Genomic DNA, 20,826 nt, shown 5'->3' on the forward strand with positions numbered 1-20,826 from the left:
TGAGAAAATGTAAATGAAAAATTAGGTTTAAATTATTCTGTTTGAGTTGAAGCCAGTTCACCATTTAACATAGGCCAGTGATGTGACTTTCCTATATTTACATTTCAGTGAGGCTTAGATTTTGAAAATTGCTAGAAAATCAAAGTATAAATTTCCTCTTCCAAAGGAAATTTATAAAAATCAAGTTCAGTGAAAGTAAAAATTTAAAATCAACACCCAAAAGCCCCAATTTAAGTAAACATTTATTTAAGTTGATTGAGTGAGCGAGGAATTTTGTTTTTCTTAAAGAAAATAATCCTGTCATAATTTTATAAAAATGTAACAGCCAGATTTGGTGGTTATTCTCCTGGAGTTGTATCCTGTGGCCTGCATTGAATATCATGGAAAAATGTGAGCTGCAGTTGAATAAATTCCATAAAATGGGTATATACTGCTGGGGTCCCTCAACGCTGATTACTATGGAAAATGGGAATCTATGTTGGCCAATGATGCTGGTAGGTTCTATTGCTAATTGACCTGTGAACCTGTTCTCTTGTAACCAAGGAGTCCTTGGGACATGCCAAGTCCAGTGAGAGCTCTCCACTAGGCAGCTCTTGGGATAAAGACTACCCCATCCACCGAACAAATTCCAAGGAACAAACTTCACATGATCTCAGGGACAGTGGGATTATCTACCCAGTAGACCACTGAACCAATTGCTTTTCATCTTGGGGCTGAGAGACCTAGGCAGGCCGGCAGGGATGTCATAGTAGGTACATAGGGTGCCTATTAGAATCACAAGGTAATAGGCCATTAGAAAAGATACTAGACATCATGCAGTCCAGGTTTTTCATTGTACAGAGGAATTGGGGAGCTGGATCCACAGCAGTGACATGACTTATGCACACCTAGTAGAGTTAGACACAAAGCCAAGACGATGAGCTAAATTGCCAAATTTAAATTCAAGGCTTTTCTGTTATAACTGGCTGCTCCATTTTGTACTCCAAGAATCTACAACAATGATAACAAACCTTTTTAAAGAAGGAACATTCAGAAAAAATAAAAACACAAGCTGCCTATTTAATTTAAAGATCACTATGTTGGGGGCACCTTGTTGACTCAGCTCGTTGAACATCTGACTCTTGCTTTGGGCTCAGGTCATGATCCCAGGGTGATAGGATCAAGCCCTTCATTGGGCTCTGTGCTAAGAGTGGAGCCTGCTTCAGATTCTCTCTGTCCTTCTGCCTGTCCCCAGCTCGCACTCACTCCCTCTCTCTAAAAATTAATAAATAAAATAGGGGCTCCTGGGTGGCTCAGTCAGTTAAGTGTCTGACTCTTGATTTTGGCTCAGGTCATGATCTTGCAGTTCCTGAATTTGAGCCCCGCATCAGGCTCTGTGCTGACAGTGTGGAGCCTGCTTAGGATTCTCTCTCCATCTCTGCCCCTCCTCCCCTCTCTCTCTCTCTCTCTCTCTCTCTCTCTCTCTCTCTCTCTCTCAAATAAATAAACTTAAAAAGAATAAAAACAAAATAAAATAAAACACTGTCTTTTTCTCATCTTCTAGTATTTCTGTTTTTGTCCAAAATCAAGGAGGGTAATAACCACATCTGTCTTTCAACATTCTCTTATTTCTTCTCTGTCAGGAACTGTCCTTCTCTTTTGTTTCTGAGAGCCATTATTGCAAGACTGACTCATTTTCCCAAATCTAACCTAGTTTGGGAAATATGCACTCTCTAAATTAAAGATCACAGAAGTTCTCAATTTTATTGCAACCACAATTATTATAAAATATTGTTGGTCTCCTTGGTCCCCCAGATATTGTAACCAAAATCCAAGAAATTTTTTCCACTGACAATAAAGTAACAATGTTGTCAACACAAAGAGAAATTCCTAAGTCCGGTTATCGAGACATAATTTCATGAGCTGCTCTTCCCATGTTGGCATTAGCCATCATGGAGAAGTGGGGCATTGCTAAAGATGATTTGGAAAATGATGTTTCTCAGCCCCTCAGTCCTGGGCTCACTGCCTAACCACCCTCCCAGGCAGGTCTGTGCCCATGGGGACCTAAGAGCCTGGGCACCCCATGGAAAAGTTTCAGTCCTTCCTCCAGCCCCACTTATGTGCCAGTGCCAATCCCAAGGCCACCTGCTAATCAGCCAGTCAGGTGGTCCTGCTCAGTCTGTCACTCCAGGCAGCAGACTTGGAGGCCTGGGCAGGTGCCAGCTGTCTGACCCTCCCAGAGGAGACTCAGGAAATGAGGTGGAGGCTGTGGGCCCTGGGTTGCTCATCGTCATTGCCCTAAGACCTTTATGAAGTCTTTTGTTCCATTTCATATTCTGTTCTGTTTTTAATGCCTTGTTCAGTCTCTAAAGCAGTTGTAAAATGAAGCTATGGTATGGAAGATTCACCTTCTCAAAGGATCCTTAGTATGTGTATCTGCTAAAGCAGATGTAAGAAACTGATTAGTTATTTCTATTTCTGTTTGAAAAGCCACCCCCAAATTGAGTGGCTTAAAATAACAACCGTTTTATTTGCTGATGAGTTTGAGGGTCAGCATTTGGGCTAGTCAGTTCTTAATCTCCCTTTGCCTAGAATAGCCCCTGTAACCATGTGGGGGATCATCTGGGGGCAGAGTGTCGAAGGTGGCCACGGTGACATGTGTGGCGGTTGGTTGTGCCATGTTCTCCGCAGCAGAACAAACAAGCTACCTGGCCCAGTGCAGTCAGTAGGAGGTGCCTACACAAGGGCATGACCATGGGGAGGCGTTTGTTATTCACTGGGGGGTCACCACTACTAAATTACCTACTTCCTCTCTAGTGGATGGGTTCCCAAGTTAGCATAAAATTGGTGACTCTGATGTCATTTTGAGATCTGCTGCAGAGAACATGGCCCAACCAACTGCTACACATGTCACACGTGTCATAGTTATGTAATAATTTTCCCCTCCTCTTTTTATTTAATAAGTTACAGTGTAGCAATGTCATGGGTCAACTAGGGATCCTGACCACGTGTTATAACAAAATGGAAAACTCCCACCATATTTTAAACATGTTCTTGAGTAGCTGTGAGTGATGATGTTGCTGTATTTCAGACCTCTGTATTGTGCAAAGCCGCCATCCATGCAGGAATAATTGCAGATGAGTTGGGAGGTCAGATCAGCGTGCTTCAGCTCAAAGGGATAAGTCGATATGAAGGAATCCTTGCCAATGGTGTGCTTTCAAAAGAGTAAGTACTTTGTTTTCTGTTTTGGGTGGAAGGTAACCCCAAAAGCATAATTTATCACCCCCAGTTTTGAAAGGACAGTGGGTGTATGATACCAAGGGTTTGTCAGCTGGGAAGAATGTGTGTGAATGCTTAAAGCAGCATTTATGGTGTGTTTGTAGAAGATAAATGCAGCAATGTAAGAGCTCACTGGTTATGCTGACAAGTAAATTAAAATTAAAATGGCACGCATCTGAAGTTCTAGGACAGAGGAGTGTTTCTACTCTCAGGTGCTTTAGTAGGAGAGGACAAAGCCTGTTCCTTTTCAGTTTTTCCAGTTGTAAATTACCTGTTATCTCCAATGTTACCAAAGGTACTGAAGGAGACAGAGAACTGAAATAAGCCCCCATAGAACCACCAAGCTCCCCTAGAAGATCCTTGGAGAGAAGCTCTTAGTGATGAGTAATAGTTGGGAAGTGAAGGAAGGTTGTTAATTAGCATTAACCTCTCTGTTCACTGTTATCCTCTGCTCTTTTAGCTTTATGAGAAAAAAGTATGTCAGTTGTTCAATTGTTTAAACATTCAACCTGGGCTTTTAATGCGTTTAGGTTTCTTCAGCTTCTGGAGTGGAAAACAAGAGCTAAATATAAGCCCCCCTTGTGGTCCAGGTGTCCATGCATTGAAACAGGCAGCTTGGAGTGGGCCAGAGGGAGGCTTTCCTTGGGTGGATGCCTTATGAGAAAGTGATCCTCAAGCCACGTGTTTATCTCTTGCTTCCTCCCTCCCTGTCTGCCTCAGAAATGTCTTCCTGCTACCATGACCCTGTGTTTTTGGGACAGGTTGTCACATGTCTTGGGCTCAAGGATATGGCACAGGACAGAGACTGCAGACATTTCAGGATCCAAAAGTAGGAAAAAGTAGGTTATGACCTGTATTGTCTACTCCTCCCTAGTGTGTATGCGGATCCCCCCGGCCCTGTCCTGCCATTTTGGTGTGGTCCCTGCTTGTGTGAAGAAAGAACATGATCATCATACTTCCCTGTTCTGTTCTCCCAGTGGATGTAGACCATTTCATCTGGTTAAAAACATAAGGGGGTAGATAGCTTCCCTAGTTAGCATAAATATAGTACCTCTGATGTCATGTTGAAAAAGTTATGCAATAATTTTTTCTCTTCCCCTCCTACTTTTTATTTACATGTATTCTAGCTTAGTTTAGCTATCTTGTGCTTCACATAGGGATTCTGACCACAAGTTATAGTATTATTTTTATAGGAAAAAGTATCTTAAGTTCCAAAGAACCAATTGATGAACTCACAAGTAAACTTAAAGAGACTAAAACTCACTTCTGGATTGAAGTGTTGGCCTAAGCTCACAAGGGAGGGGATTTAGAAGCAGTGACTGAAGTTGGTTAGGTCACCTTCATGAAGGAAGCAAACCTTGGGTTTGGTGGAAGGCAGGAACAAAGCATCTGGGGACATGGGAGCAGAGCCAAGGCCCAGGGAGGGACACCAGAGGAGTTGTGGTCAGCTCACCATGCTCATGTCCAGGGCCCTGGCTGGTGGGTGGCTGAGGAGAAAAGGCAGAGCCCCCACTGGTAATTCCGAGTCGGGGATGCAGGTGGGGGTAACCAGAAAGGGTGTTTGGTCCAAGTCTTTCACAGGCAATGCAAGTGACCCTGTATGCAATCTGTAAAAGGCAGTCATCCTCACACCCTGATGTGCAGGCTCACCGCAGTGTTTGTGCTCTCTGCTTGCTATGGATAAGACTTCCCTCTACTTTCCCTCTGGATAGGACTTGTAACTTTGACAGGCCCCAAAGTGTTCTTTTAATATTGTTTGAATATTCAAAGGCAAATTACACCCAAATTTGTGCCACAGTTTAAGATCTAAAAGCTTAGTAACAGAGTGCCTTTAGAAACTAAAATCCTTAAATAAATAACATATATATACATGTGTCATAAATTCATTTTTATGTATGCACACACATGTATTTTATACATGCATATATGTACACACACATGTACTATGTGTAAATAAAAGTATATACATGTATTGTGTGTGTGTATGTATATATGTATGTATGTATATACATTTTTTTTTTCACTTATGTATTTGCCTCAGACTTTTTGGAACATAAATATTATACCTGATTTATAGTAAAAGTGATGCTTATGCAATCACATGGAGACCTGAGAAATCTCCTGGTGATTCTACTCTAAGAACATCCCATGGGGTAGCCATGGCATCTCGCCATTGGATCACCACCACCATTTGTCCTACACTTGACTCTCAGAAAGGACACCCTCTCCTACAGTTCCTCAAGCTCCCCCTTCACTATGTTGTACAACTCTTTTTCAAACCCAACCTTCTATTGCTTGCATGTTGACTTTTTCAAGGCCTTCCACAATATGTTGACTCCTCTGGGCTCCAAGTCATTCCCCAAAAGGTTCAGGTTAAACAGGTTTTAATGCTTTTGAGAACAGAGGAGAGATCCTGGCAGCACGCAGGCATCAGATTGCGTGTCTCCAGCCCGAGTATGTTCAATGCACAATTTGGATGCTTTAGGACCTCACACAGGTGTTTCACTCCATCCTCCTGAACATCATTGCCCCTGATATCCAATATTTCACGTTATGATTGTGCTTGAGGGCATTAGCAAGCTCCTGACAGCCCTCCGCTGTGAAAGAACAATCTGGCAAATCCAGGTTCTGGAGGCTGCAGTCTGGACAACCCAGGGCCTTACACAGAAACTTCACTCCCTCATCTCTCAGGTTATTCCTCCTCAGGTTCAGGTGGGTCAATGTGTGTTCTCAAGGAGCAATCTGACAGGTACTGCAACTGGGTACACCGAGCTGGCAGCACCAGAGCACCAATCTCTCCAAGGCACACAGTAAGCACAGTGATCAAAAACCAGCATGATCTTGACCCTTGAGGATCTGTTTCTGTTGACATTTTTTATGGTTTGATGCTACTTCAGGAAGGTATCAGGCTGTGGCCCAGATTTGTTGGGTGCTACATCTCCAAATCGGAGTGAAGAATTAACCTCTGGTGTTAAATCTGCTTTTTGGACTCTCTTGCCTATGTTTGTATACATGGCAGTGCTTCCTTTGTAGAAGAATGGGACTGCAAAAAGTTTAACTTGTACTACCAGGGTTTTATTTTACTGTTGAAAAAAAAAAAATTTAAACTGTTGCACAAAAGTAGACATGTTCTGAGTTACTTCTGGGCTGAATATAGATGAAGTCGCTTTATGGTCATCTGAAATTAAACGTTGATGCAAAGATAAGAGTAGGGAAATCGAAACCATTAATGGCTTAGGAAGAGTTTCGTTCCGCATTCCATGTAGTTATTGGAACACATTGTCCGATTTTTGTTTTGGTGCGAATCGATAGAAAGTCCAGAATTATATCAAGGTCCCTTCTTTCTAGCTCTGATTTTGCTTTGACTTTTGGTACTGAGCAGAGAAGAGTCCACCACATGCGAATACATCTCCTCCACTCATTTCGATTCCCAAATCTTCAGGGAGCAGTTGTTTTCATCTGCGCTGTTTTGCTGTTGGGGAACCACTGTACGTGTGGTCATTGAACTTCTGTTCCCACACATGATTGTTTGGTGTTCAGGAAAAAACACAGAAGGAAGCAGTACAGCTGAGGAAGGAGTCCCTAAAGTAAATATCTAAGGTTCTTCTGGGATTCATCCGGGTCAGGTCACTTCCTTGATTTGAGGAGACCAGAATGGAATCAGGAAGAGAAGCTGACCTCATACAGAGGGCGAAGGCTCAGACCATCAGCGGGGAAGGCTTTTCTTTCAGTTTGCATCAGACTGTTCTCGATTGCTTCTCTAGTTCTCTGGGAAGGCTGGCAGTACTTATAATCTGATGGAATTCGTGAACCCTGATGTGTGACTGCCTCAGAACTCCAGCCTCCTGGGGTGTTTTCATTTTTAAAAGAGGAGGCTCATTTACCAATAGAATTCTCTAAGTGATTGTGTTTAGTTAGTTTACTAGAGTGAAATGGAAAAGCATATTCCAGCTGGTAATGGAGAAAAGCCAGGCAGAGGGCCGTTAGGAGCAGCGCCTCCCCTGGCGGCATCTTCCTGGGGTTAACTCCGGTTATCCTTCTTTCCGTAACTTCTCTTTTTCAGCAACGGCGAAATAAATATTTTAGTGTCTCATGACAGTGGGAGTGAGTTTAGGTCCTCTGGGTTGCCGCAGCATTTTGTGCACTTCTTTGGGTAAAATTTCAAGTGTAATACTTAGTGCAGGAACATTATAAAAAAAAAGGAAAAAATCAAATAGAGGCTCTAAATACATTAATAAAACTTTAAATTGTGAATTGCAACAATGTGCATCTTTTTTTTCAAAGTTAGGAGAGTTGGATTTTCACCCAGGCGTGGCCACCCACTGAATTCAGGCAAGTCCTGCAACCCCAGTGGGTCTGCATTTTCATGTCAGAAATGATCGGTGCCTGCATTATATTCAGGATATCGCAGAACCTTTATGTGGAATAGCAGGGCTGTGAAGTCTGCTTGAGAGTGGACAAAGAATGTGAAAGAAAAAGTCCATTCCAGGGAATTTGACTACCTGCTACTTCTAATCAACAACAGCAACCAAGCTTTGATGGAAAGATTCTTATACTCGTGTCCAGTCTGGGTTTTCTGTGGATTTCACAGCTCAGTAGTCTCTCTGTCCATTGTTGCCACATATAATGCAGACTTAAACATTTATTTTTTTTTTTATTTTTTTTTTTATTTTTTTTTTTAATTTTTTTTTCAACGTTTTTTATTTTTATTTTTGGGACAGAGAGAGACATAGCATGAATGGGGGAGGGCCAGAGAGAGAGGGAGACACAGAATCAGAAACAGGCTCCAGGCTCTGAGCCATCAGCCCAGAGCCTGACGCGGGGCTCGAACTCACGGACCGCGAGATCGTGACCTGGCTGAAGTCAGACGCTTAACCGACTGCGCCACCCAGGCGCCCCGTTAAACATTTAAAATTATAAGCAGTACTCTCAGATTGTAAAATAATTGAACACAAAAGTGACATCTATCTCTGTGTGTTTATCTCTAGTATCTAATATAATACTATGCACATAAGATTAATCTTGAGAACTCTAGATTTTCTATTTATTCTATGTATTTTTACACTGCCAGGTTGGTAAGGAATTTATAGAGGGTAAATATGGTCTCAGGCCTTCGGAATCTCTTCTCCACTGAAGGAGAGAAGTGTGGAGCGAGGTTGATGTGATAAGTTTGCCTGTGTGAATAATACAAGCTGTGAGAGCACTAGAGTCCACAGGCCCAGGGATGAATGCCAGATCAGCAGTGACGCCCAGGCCAGGGCCAGCTCAGTGAGATGCTGTGAGTTTTCTCCAGCTGTACCTTGTCATCCGGACGCAGGAGCTGGTTCACGGCTTGGCCTTAGTTGCTACAGTAGGTAGGAGTGTGACTGGGAGAGAGAATGAGCTGAGGCTGTCCCCAGAGCAGCAGTGCTGGGGCAGAAGCCGTGGTCATTTTTCTAAAAGTGGTCAGTCTTCTTCATGTCTCTCAGTGATCCTTGATGATCGACAAGGATTGGGATGCTTTAAGGTGACTACTGAAGCAAAGGGAATATTCAGGGCAGTCATTCCTTCAGCTTCTGTTGCTGGGTATCAGTTAGTTGGGATTTCAGGCTGCTCTTAAGACGGTGTATGTGCACTTTGCTTCCCAACACAATGTGTCATGATGGAATCCACACAAGATTTTGATCCAACAGCAGTGACTCAGAGTCCTGGCCACTTGTCACCTGGGTGACTTTAGGAAAGTTGCTCACCTTCAGTGGGCCTGAGTTCTTGATCTAGAAAACACCAGTGACAAAGATAATAACAGCCTTGCTGGGGTGCTGTGAGGATCACATGAGGTGAGGGGAGGCTCTGAACCCTGTGCTTGGTGCTGTGTCAGTCATTAAGATCCAGGTAAGCAACTCACCTCCTCATGTTTGTGTTTATTATTTCAGTGGTTCCCTGTCAGACAAGCGATTTCTCTTTACCTCCGATGGTAAGGATCACATTTTCCTTAAGAACTTGATATTTTAGGGGCGCCGGGGTGGCTCAGTCAGTGGCTAAGTGTCTGACTTGATTTCCGCTCAGGTCGTGATCTCATGGTCATGAGATCAAGCCCTGCATCAGGCTCCACGCTCAGTGTGGAGCCTGCTTGGGATTCTTTCTCTCTCCCTCTGTCTCTGCCCCTCCCCTGCTCTCAATCTGTCTCTCTCTTTTTCTTTCTCTTTCAAAATAAATAAATACACATTAAAAAAGAGAATTTGTGGGGCACCTGGGTGGCTTAGTCAGTTAGGCATCCGACTCTGTCTCAGGTCATGATCTCTTGGTTTGTAAGTTCGAGCCCCACATCAGGTGAGCTCGAGCCCTGCTTCGGGCTCCCCACTCTCTCTCCCTTTCTCTCTGCCCCTTATGGGATTCTCTCTCTCTCTCTTTCTGCCCCTTGCTCACGCTGTCTCTCCAAAACTAAAAATAAATAATAAAAAAAAAGAATTTGATATTTTTAAATCTTCAGTGCTAGTTTATTCTTCCATACCCCTCCAATGATGTAGTTTAAAGGATTTTCTTTTTCTTTTTCCACAAGTCAGGCAGCACCAAATATGCTGTGACTTAAAAATACCCAATATTAAAAATACAAAATAGTTCAATTATCATTAAGCAGAAAATATTTTTCTTTATAATCTAAGCTATCTCAAACTTTTGCCAGAAAAGAATGAAAATTTGAAATGACACTTATTTTAAGATAAATTCCTTCATGTTAGATTTTAACAGAAAAACCTTTTGAATATTACAATTTAATTTGTGGGTTTTTTTGAATAAAGTGATTAAACAGAAGTATGTAAAATAAAGGCTTTTTAGTCCCTCTGTCATGAAATACATTCTATGTAAATATTCTCTCAGCATAAAGGAAAGTATTTCAAGGAGAACAGTCTGCGTCTGTCCTCTTTGTCCAGGGAGAGGATTGTGGCCTTTATTTGCTAATGTCCATATTGCCTTTACAACACATATCACTTTGCTGAAATGAGGGTGAATTTAGAAGTTTAGAAAGGAAAAGCTGTGGTGGGAACAAGGGTGTCATTTGTAGGGGAAGTGACTTCACTGAAGTCCATTAAAAAAAGAAACCAATAATTTCAAGATACTGCAGTACAAATGAATCAAATGAGAGTCTGAGTCATTAAAACACTAGTAATTAAGCAGTCGATTTGATATCAGAATGGTAATAAATCAACTGAATAATTCTAGGCGAGGTGAAGTACTACTTTTTTTTTTTTGCTTTCATTTCGTGTTTATATCTAAAGGACTTTTTCTGGCTTTTTTTTTTTTTTTAAGGTTGCAGCAGATCATTGAGTTTGGAGCCTGATACGCAAATCAGAACTACTTGGCAGTGGGTCAGTGAGATGGGAGAACAGCTTCATTGGTCCCCTGGCCAAGCCCAGCTTCAGGACCAAGACCTATCATGGGCTTCGGGGGACAGCAGCAAGAACCGCAAACAGCGAGAATGGCTGGAGACCGATTTGGGAGAGAAAAAGAAAATAACAGGTAATGACACAGTGCAGTTTTACAAATGCACAATGACTTGCTGTTCAGATTATGTTTTTGAGTTACATAGGTGCTGCTCTCTCTTCCTCAAAGTACTCTGTCTTTTCTAAAAGTAACTACCAAACCTTCTCATTGTCTCTATGGGCAGAACCTGTATGCAGATTGTAAGTATGGATATACGGAGTAGAAAGCCCACACAGCGGGGTGCCTGGGTAGCTCAGTTGCTTAGGTTAAGCATCTGACTCTTGATTTTGGCTCAGGTCATGATCCCAGGGTCATGGGATCGAGCCCCACATAGGGCTCTGCACTGATAATAGCACGTAGTCTGCTTGAGATTCTCCCTCTCTCTCTCTCTGCCCTTCCCCCACGCATACTCTCTCTCACTCAGAAATAAATAAACTAAAAAAAAAATCCACACTGCAATGAGGAAACCTTTGTATGGTATATTGTCAGTGTGGAAACACTCATGTGTGATCAGGTTTCTAAATGCAAATAAGGAAATTTGGCTTGTAAAATGATTTGAGATTTCAAGTGAGAAAAGGAAAGGAAACCTAAGATTATAATACATGCTATATATATTTTAAAAACTAACCTGTCAATAATATTTTCTTACCAGGAATTATGACCACAGGATCCACACAGTCGAATTTCAACTTTTACGTTAAGAGTTTTGTGATGAAGTTCAAAAACAGCAACTCCAAGTGGAGGACCTATAAAGGAATTGCAAATAATAAAGAGAAGGTAAGAGAAACTTTGGAGGAAAGAACTGAGTAGGAGAGCAGGTCTCTAGCTATTCTTATCACTGCGTTTCCAGAAAGCAGATTTGCAGCACCGCCTTAGGTAACTCAGCCGTGGTTGGCAAAACCTTGTAAATTCACTCTCAAGTATGTCTACAAAACTACAACAGACATAGAATCCTGGCTTTGGTGTCATATATCCAGGTATGAGTGGGTGGAGAAAGACCTAGGAACTAACTAATAGCATCTTCAGGTAAAAGTTCTTTGTTTCCACAGGTGTTTCAGGGCAACTCTAATTTTCGGGATCCAGTGAGGAATAATTTTATTCCTCCCATCGTGGCCAGATATGTGCGGGTTGTCCCCCAGACATGGCACCAGAGGATCGCCTTGAACGTGGAGCTCTTTGGTTGCCAGATTACACAAGGTAGGACTCAGGGCAAGTCAGCGAGTTATTTGATTCTGATCGTGCCCTTTCACAAATTGTTGTTACTAATGTGGTTTTTCCAATATCTCCTCTACCTCAGATAATGATTCACTGGTGTGGCACAAAACAAGTCCAAATACTGTTAGTTCAACTGAAAGAGAAGATGAGATCATCACAAGCTCCATCCCCTCAGAAGAAATCCCCACAGGTAGAACAGTTTGCTGTTTCGTGCTTTCCTAAGGAGTATGACCGGACTCCATGTGATATTACAGTGACTTCAACGAAAACTTTTCTCTGTCATATCAATGTCTGAAGTCAGATGGTTCAGAGGTAGCTGGATATGTGTTAAAGGATGTATATCTGCAACTATTAATTGCAATATTGTAAGTAGAAAAAGTAGCATTTGCCCTTCAAACACTGAGTGAATGTTTTATGGAAAAATAATAGCACATGCATGAATTAGAATACCCTGGGGCGCCTAGGTGGCTCAGTCGGTTAAGCCTTCGACTTCAGCTCAGGTCACGATCTCACGGTCCGTGAGTTCGAGCCCCGCGTCGGGCTCTGGGCTGATGGCTCGGAGCCTGGAGCCTGCTTCCGATTCTGTGTCTCCCTCTCTCTCTGCCCCTCCCCCGTTCATGCTCTGTCTCCCTCTGTCTCAAAAATAAATGTTAAAAAAAAATTAAAAAAAAAAAAAAAAGAATACCCTGCAGCCATGAAAAAGAAACGTGTTTGTAATATAGGAAGCTCTTGGAGATGTATTGACAAACTTAAAAAAATAAGCAAGGTATAGGACAGTCTGTATAGCCTACCATGTGTGTAAAAAATGAGGAATAAAGAATGAATATATATGTATAATCATTCCGGCATCTCCAGAAGAATGTCAAGAAATATAATTTGGCTTCCTCTAGAGAAGGAACAGAGGTAGGAGGGAGGCTTTTTTATACTTTTTGAAGTTTGAACATGTAAATGTATCGTCAGTTCAAGCAATAAACATTAAAAGTACATTTACTTTTTCAGAATATAAAATAATATACATATTAATTTTATAAAATTCAGTAAGATTAGAGATAAATAAGAAAATAAAAAGCCATAAATCAGCATTTGTAGATAATCACCATATCCCACTATATCCAGTCAACTATATTTATGTAAATCACCTTGAGGAAAACCTGTAATTTGTTCTGTAGCAAGTATTTTTCACTTAACATCGTATTATGATGATCTTCCAAGGTTATTAAATCGTTGCAAAACACAATTGTTAATATCTTTATAGTATTTTCTCATACGGCTATACCATCATTTAGTTAACCATTCCCCTATTGTTGGATGTTTAAGTTGTTAGATTTTTCCCAAATTTCCACTCTTGTAAATAACACGATGTTAGTCACATAACTTTTGTTCCTTTCGAAGGTCCTTATCTCCCCCTTTCACAAACTGCACATTTCCACTCCAGATCATCCCGTTGTTTTCTTCCCAGGGATCAAAGATAAAGAAGGGTGAAGAACAAATCTTTCTCCTTTAGTTTGCCTAGTTTCTACAAACTTGGGGCCTGCTTTAGCGGCCGTTCAAGTGATTTCCTTTTTTAAAGTAGGAAGACACGGTGTTCCGTGCGGCAGAGTGGAAGTGCTGTTTGAGGTCATCAGGTTGCATTTCCTCTCAGTCCACAGCTCCAAAGCCCTGGTAACGGGAAGCATGGGGCTTCTCTTCCTTTCCCCCTCCCCAGCTGCTGTTATTGTACAAGTGCAAACGTGCCCACCATCTGGGGGAGACTGGGTGCTTGAGCTCCACCCTGTGCTTAAGTCCTTCACCTCTCTGAGTAGCTCCTGTAAACCTTCCCCCTCAATTCTGATTTGGGAGTCTAATATCGTCCAAACAACAAGCTTAGAGTAAGTGTTAATCCCTGAGGACCATCAAAAATCGCCTTTTGGGGAAAAAAAAATTTTATTTTCTTTAACTTTCGCCATGATTTTATTTTATTTATTTATTTATTTATTTTTTTAAATGTTATCTATTTTGAGAGCGGGAGAGGGAGAGAGAAAAATTCCCAAACAGGCTCTGCACTTGTCAGCACAGAGCCCGATGCAGGCAGGGCTCGATCTCATGAACCGTGAGATCACAACCTGAGCCGAAATCAAGAGTAGATGCTTAACCGACTGAGCCACCCAGGCGCCCCATTAGCCAGGATTTGGAAATCCTCTCTTTTTGCTGTCTGACATCAGTAAATGCCTAGCACATATTCATTTTCCCCGTGTATTAAACTGTGGAAGACCTTTCAAATCAGTGTTAAGTTTTAGATTGAGCAATTCGGTTGCACTTCCTTTCTGTTGTAATGTGTGGCTTTTCCCCCTTCTCAGGAATAAATGTCACAACTGTTGTTATTCCACTGGTGCTCCTGGCTCTGCTGGTTGCTGGAATGGGAATCTTTGCCGCCTTTAGAAAGTATGTGACTTGACATTTTTAAATTTCTCCTCTAATCATGCAACTAATTACAAAACCAAAATGTTTGCTTTTCAGATGCTCATGCATAGAAAACAGCATTACTTTGGCCAAGATAAAATGCTAATTTATGTGTTAAAAACAAGTTGTGTAGAGGTAGAAAGTATCAAGTATTATTTTATAAACAGTACTCCTCACTTAGAAACCTTTTCAAGTAGGATTTTTTTGTTTCTGTAGGAGGAAGAAGAAAGGAAATCCATATGGATCAGCTCAGGCCCAGAAAACAGGTTGGTTGACAGAAAACTCCACAGTTTTATTCTGTCTTCGAGAAGGGACAGGGTCTGCTGGTTAAAATTATGTGGCTCACACTTACATCGTCAAAAAATGAAGATATGCAGCCTTTAAGTTAGCAAGTCTAAAAGGAATGGAATATTGTGGCCTATCTCTTTATTTTAATGGAGAGTTCTCATGGCCAGTGACCTTTACTTTTGTTCAGCATTATCCCATCACAACATTTTTTTTTTTTGGCCACTGGAGTTTAAGCCACCACACTGCTTGTCATCCGGGAGAAATTATAAAAGCTGCATCTGTGAACTGAACTTTGTCCGGTACTGCTCTGCATCTCCAGGCTTCCACTGTATTTTCCACTCCGGGAGAGCGAAGGAAGAACCGGGCAGGGTTCATGTTCAGGTTTCAGAGAATCCTTAGGACACAAGGGTACCCCAAGCAATGAGTCAGCTGTAGTCCAGAGAGGGCAGCAGGGCAGGACCCCTCAGAATCTCAGGGGCAGCTTGGGACCCCACCTGCACAGGGTCTCAGCAGCCAGCTGTGTTGACTCCTCTGAGACATGAATGCTATATCTGTGTAGATTACGGAAAACCATGCCCAGGTGGTGTAACAGAGGCATAATCTGGGACCTGCCCTGGTGGCAACCCAGATACAAGTGGAAAACATGCATGGAACAGTGTTTGCTGTTGTCCTAACAACCTCAGCATGCTGTTTCCCTACACATAATCTGGGAGCCATGCCACACACTCATCACGGTCAGCCGGCAAAAGGCGGCCTGACGTCCAGCCCATCGAGGAACACATCAGAGACTATGTGCGTTACACTTCTGAGATACATGTTGGTTTCGTGTTATCTTTATTCCAGACTGTTGGAAGCAGATCAAGTATCCCTTTGCCAGACACCAGTCGGCTGAGTTTACCATCAGCTATGATAATGAAAAGGAGGTGACACAAAAGTTAGATCTCATCACAAGTGATATGGCAGGTACGTGTCAGGCCTCTGTGACAGTATTACGAGGCAGCAAGTGCTGCCCATGGGAGTGAGGAGACCAGGAGGGAAATAATCTGTTGCTAAGATTTTGGTTAAGGCACTAAGGAAGGGAGACTGGAAAGATGAATTAAGCCCAGTTCCTGCCCTTGAGAAAAGAGGAGACAGGAGATGAAAGAACCTGTCCAGTGTTCGAATGACCTCTGTGTTCCTGATAAGCCATCACTGAGGGTCAGGCTTCTCAAACTGTCTGTGGAGAGGGATCCATTTTTTGCCTTTGAAAAAATTATTTCTAATCTGTCAGAAACCACTGCTTTTGTAAAATACAATGCAGTTGACCCTTGAACAACAAGGGGTTTAAGGATGCCCACCCCCTGCACAAAAATCCATGTATAACTTGACTCCCCCAAAGCTTAACTACTAACAGCCTATTGCTGACCAAAACAACCACTGTTGCCTCCACCCTTACCAGTAACATAAACAGTGGGTCGACACACATTTTGCATGTGATTTGCATTATACATTATATTCTTACAATAAAGTAAGTTAGAGAAAATGTTACTAAGAAAATCCTAAGCAAGAGGGCCACTTGGGTGGCTCAGTCAGTTGAGTGTCTGACTCTTGATTTCAGCTCAGGTCATGACCTCCCGATTCATGGGATCCAGCCATGAGTTGGGCTCTGTGCTGACAGCACGGAGCCTGCTTAGGATTCTCTATCTCCCTCTCTCTCTTTCTGCCCCGCCCCTGCCTGCATGCATACGTGCACATGCTCTCTTTCACTCTCTCTCAACATAAAGAAAAAAGAAAATCACAGGAAAGAGAAAAATATGTTTCCAGTACTGTACTATATTGAAAAAAACTCACCTATAAGTGGACACACACCGTTCCACCCCTTTGTTTAAGGGTCAGTTGTATAAAGTAGAAGTAATGACATTTTATTTTTTATTTTTATTTTTTTTTAATTTTTTTTTTAACGTTTATTTATTTTTGAGACAGAGAGAGACAGAGCATGAATGGAGGAGGGGCGGAGAGAGGGAGACACAGAATCGGAAGCAGGCTCCAGGCTCTGAGCCATCAGCCCAGAGCCTGACGCAGGGCTCGAACTCACCGACCGTGAGATCGTGACCTGAGCTGAAGTCGGACGCTTAACCGACTGAGCCACCCAGGCGCCCCAGTAATGACATTTTAAAAAAGACATACAAAATACAAAGCTCTAATTCTTTTATTAGATTCAACGGACATAAGTATACTCTCTCAAGCTGCTGGGAGTTGCTAAACACTTGCTCTCAATTTGTGTGCTTGTCTTTTTGCAGACCTGTCTCGGTTCTCAGATACATAGGCATCTGTGGACCACACTCTGGGTTGCCCCACTTAGCTTCTCATGACCCAGAGTGCATTCTGAGGACCAGAAGCATCAGGGAACTTGCTAGAAGTGTGGGCTTTCAGGCCATGCCCCAGGCCTACTGACCCAGAAGTTCATGAATATATCAAAGTCAGAAAGCTACCAGTGGAAAGGTTGCTTGAGCTGCTGCAGAACAAAGAGCATCTCTCCACCCAAAATCCATCCTCTTAATTCCTTTCCTGCTGACAGTCTAGTGCTGCCTTGCAGACAAAACAGGGGAGAAAAGGCCCCCATGTCTATCCTTTTCTTCCTTTCTTTTTTCTTTAGCTTCTGGTGCAGCATGCCCTCCTTCCCCACTGTGTGGTCCTTCTCTAACACCTTGACTGTGTAAGGCCCCCCTAGGGTCTCGCTCTTGCCCTCACTCAGCCACAGTCTCTCTCCTCAGTAGCTGCACCCACCCTGCTCCAGAGCTCCCAATAGAGAGCCCTTCTTTGCACTTTGGTCTGCTAAGCCCAGACTTCCCTCCCTGTCCCTGAGAAGTCATTCTCACCTGCTAGACACCTCTGCCTGTCAGTGTCACCAGTTCCTCAGTGTGTCCAAAATTGAACCTGTTGTTCCTAACCCTCCCCAAGAACGCTCCATATGTTTCCTCTCCCAAGTGGCTTCCGGACTGTGAATCCCAGGCTTCTGGGCTTAACATCCGGGAAGGGGCCTTGGTTCCCCTCTAGCCTCATGACTGACATCGTTGGTAATAACTTTCTCTGATTCCTGTCTCCAAAGTGTGACCTTTCCAAGGCTGCTGTCAGACCCCTAGTGTGTGACTGCTTGATTTTGTTTGTTTCTCATTTTTCCATCTTTACTTTTTTTTTTTTTTAAGTTTATTGCGGGGGGGGGGGGGGGAGTGGACTGGGGAGGGACAGAGAGAGGGAGAGAGAATCGCAAGCAGGCCCAGGGCTGTCCACGCAGAACCCCACTGGTGGGCTCTATCTCTCCAAAGATGAGATCATGACCAGAGCAGAAATCAAGAGTCGAAGCTACACCCACTGAGCCACCCAGGCGCCCCTCTTTCCAGGTTAATCACTGTTGCCTTTTCTCACAGCAACCACCCCCCCCCCCTCCAAAATTTGGCATTTCAAGAGCCAGTTTAAGAGCTCCAGGAGGTTATTTCCCCTCTCATTCCCTAGGTGTGGGGAAGCGTAATCTCTGTCTTCTCCCGGTTCTAGTGACCCACCGAGGCTTCCTAAAGCAGCAGTATGGTTGCGCAAGTCCGTGTGTGTGCCATGTACGTCTTTCCCATTCTCGGGCCTTCTCATCCTGCCTGCTACCGGTTAGGCGCTCAGCCGAGTTGGTTCCGCAGAGCACCTCCGTCTGCAAACAACCGGCTTGCCCTCGCATCCGTGTGACACACACGTGGTGTGACTCCTGCGCTTTTGATTGCAGATTACCAGCCTCCGCTCATGATTGGCACCGGGACAGTGGCGAGGAAGGGCTCCACCTTCCGTCCCATGGACACCGAGGAGGAGACCCCGCCTAGCGCCGAAGCCTGCGGCCACTACGACCGCCCCCTGCTGGCCTGCCGCCACGAGTACGCCCTGCCCTTGACCAACCCCGAGCCCGAGTACGCCACGCCCATCGTAGAGCGCCACGAGGCGCGCGCGCACACCTTCTCCGGCTACAGGGTGCCCGGGCCCCGGCCGGCGCACACGCACTCGCTGTCTTCCGGCGGCGCGCCCTACCAGAGGCCGCCTCACCCCGCGCCCGCAGCCGCACGCCCGGGGTACGATCGGCCCACGGCCGGCGGCCAGGCAGCGGACAGCGCCCACCCCGACTACCAGGAGCCGCGGGCAAAGCCAGCCGCCAGCGCCGCCTACGCGGCCCCCAGAGACTGCCTCCGACCCCTCAGCCCCACGGCCATGACCGCTCTTTTGTGAGCACACTGTGAAAGCAACCTGCTGCGGTACCGAGCGGCGGGCTGTGTGCGGCCCTGGAAGAGGGGAGATGTTCAAGTGCGCGCGCGCGCGCGCGCGCGTGTGTGTGTGTGTGTGTGTGTGTGTGTGTGTGTGTGTGTGTGATTTCATAGGATCCTGCGGTGGAGTCCGAGGGACCACCTCTCCTACTGTTTACAAAGTGGTGCATCTGGTGTTGTTCTGACCCTTAGGGCAGGGGTCTGTTGGGTTTTGTTGGGCTAGAAAAATGAAAATTTCCAGATAGCATTTTCATTTGTCTGTGATATTGAGCTGCTTTGGTATAAAATGTGCAATCTGTACAGAGTTGTATTTAACATGAATTAAAGTAACTTAAGTTCGCTTTATCAGAGTTTTAGTTCTGCACAGTGGTTAAGTGGGAGAATGCAGCTGTTGCGAAATCGTATATAATAGTATGTTCACTTTTTAAGTATATTTTATCCGATACTGTGTTAGCAGCAGGTCTGTTTAAACTGAATCTTGTTATTGTGGCTCATTTCCTCTCCTTTGGTGACTAGAACTAAAAGCATTGCTAACATTCTTCCGGAAGGAATGAAATTACTTGAAGCATGAGAAGCGCACCAGGGTGGTGGTTAGCAATTAGGATTGTAGATTAAAACGGAACACAACACAGCCACCTCAGCAGCTGCCTGTTCCTTAGATTCCACTTCAGATGGGACTTGTGGAGGCCAGTAGGGGCGCGCTAGGAGCAGGAAGTCTCTGTGGCCCCCAGGGGGCCTCCCTGCCCAAGTGGGACAAAGGCCAGGTCCCACTTTGCCTCTTCCTCACCTCAGGCCTAGCAGATACTGTGCAGCTTTCACGTGCAAATCCACCTCTTGAAACTCTGCAAAGCCAAGTGCTGAGACTTAACAGCAACCAAAACTGCTCTCCCCACAAACTGAACGAAGGCAGCACAGCGATTGTAGTCGGAATTACTGTGACAGATGCTTTTGTACCTCAGATCGAAAATACGGCTGAGGTCAGATGCCCACACTTTTCATGACTTTCTTTAGAAACAGCACATTGTACTCTGAAGCACAAAGTTATTTAAAGTGTGTTCTTACGAAAGTGACAAAGGCAAAATCCGCGTCGAGCTTTTCTACTGAGATGGTTGGGAAGTGAACTGATTTTGTAAGAAACCGTGTTTCCCTTGAGTGTGTGTCTCTAATTCCAGATTAGTCCGGACCTCAGCTGTACCTCATGTTCAGTGCTTTTTGTCTGTTTGCTTTGGGTTCCCTGGGGCAGGGGGGGAGTTGACCTCTTTTGCCAAAGAGGAAAGTGTGTGCTTAACAAAATGTGGACCAAAAAATCCTTGACCTAAAAAACGTATTATAATCCTATTTGTATGACTATGACTCTCTGTGAAAGTATACATATTAAAATAGTGAGGGTGCTGGAAGTTCACGGCAGACTTTTTGGTTATTTTAGGGGATAAACCGTTTACTTTGTGGAGTTTACATGGTTTTATATGCATACTAAGTGTAAAAATAAACTATGCCAAATCACAGAGCCCTGCCCCTTATTGGTGTCCTGCCTGCCAGGCTATTGAAGGCATTTGAGGCTCAGCCTCCACAAAAGAGCAAGTGGTACGGTGGAAAGAGGCTGGGTTTGGAGTCAGGTAGATCTTGGTTCCAGGCCCTGATCTGCCACGATAGCGGAGTTATTTTGGAAATAAGTGAAGCCCGACCAAACCAGCAGAGTCTGTTCAAGCTTGCTATAGCAGGGGAGTCGACCACCATCACTTGCCTTTTGGCCAAGAGAGACTGAAAGGCAGCAGAGGGGGGTGCAAAGCTTTATCATGGAAAAGAAAGGAGGGAGGCTGATGACCCAGGGAAGCTGTTGGATGGATTAACTAGATCATTGGTTAGGGATGTGTATTTGGCTTTCTCGGGTTGG

The 20,826-nt window shown here is 44.0% G+C and overlaps 1 protein-coding gene across 2 annotated transcripts in view; it reads left to right on the forward strand.

Moving 5' to 3' along the window:
- DCBLD1 (discoidin, CUB and LCCL domain containing 1) overlaps positions 1-20,437 on the forward strand; it is a 67,720-nt gene extending 47,283 nt beyond the window's left edge. Inside the window, exons 6-15 of one of the 2 annotated variants that reach the window (XM_058735084.1) lie at positions 3,071-3,204; positions 9,171-9,211; positions 10,543-10,752; positions 11,369-11,493; positions 11,766-11,913; positions 12,014-12,121; positions 14,268-14,352; positions 14,587-14,636; positions 15,502-15,621; positions 18,407-20,437. In XM_058735084.1, the coding sequence (XP_058591067.1) occupies positions 3,071-3,204; positions 9,171-9,211; positions 10,543-10,752; positions 11,369-11,493; positions 11,766-11,913; positions 12,014-12,121; positions 14,268-14,352; positions 14,587-14,636; positions 15,502-15,621; positions 18,407-18,897 (1,512 nt within the window). In that variant the 3' untranslated portion in view covers positions 18,898-20,437. Of the gene's footprint in view, positions 1-3,070; positions 3,205-9,170; positions 9,212-10,542; positions 10,753-11,368; positions 11,494-11,765; positions 11,914-12,013; positions 12,122-14,267; positions 14,353-14,586; positions 14,637-15,501; positions 15,622-18,406 lie in introns of those variants that run through there. The other variant, XM_058735085.1, reaches the window with a different exon arrangement.
- Positions 20,438-20,826: the final 389 nt, after the last annotated feature.

This window comes from Neofelis nebulosa, chromosome 6 (genome assembly GCF_028018385.1).
Source record: "Neofelis nebulosa isolate mNeoNeb1 chromosome 6, mNeoNeb1.pri, whole genome shotgun sequence".
Classification (NCBI taxonomy): domain Eukaryota; kingdom Metazoa; phylum Chordata; class Mammalia; order Carnivora; family Felidae; genus Neofelis; species Neofelis nebulosa.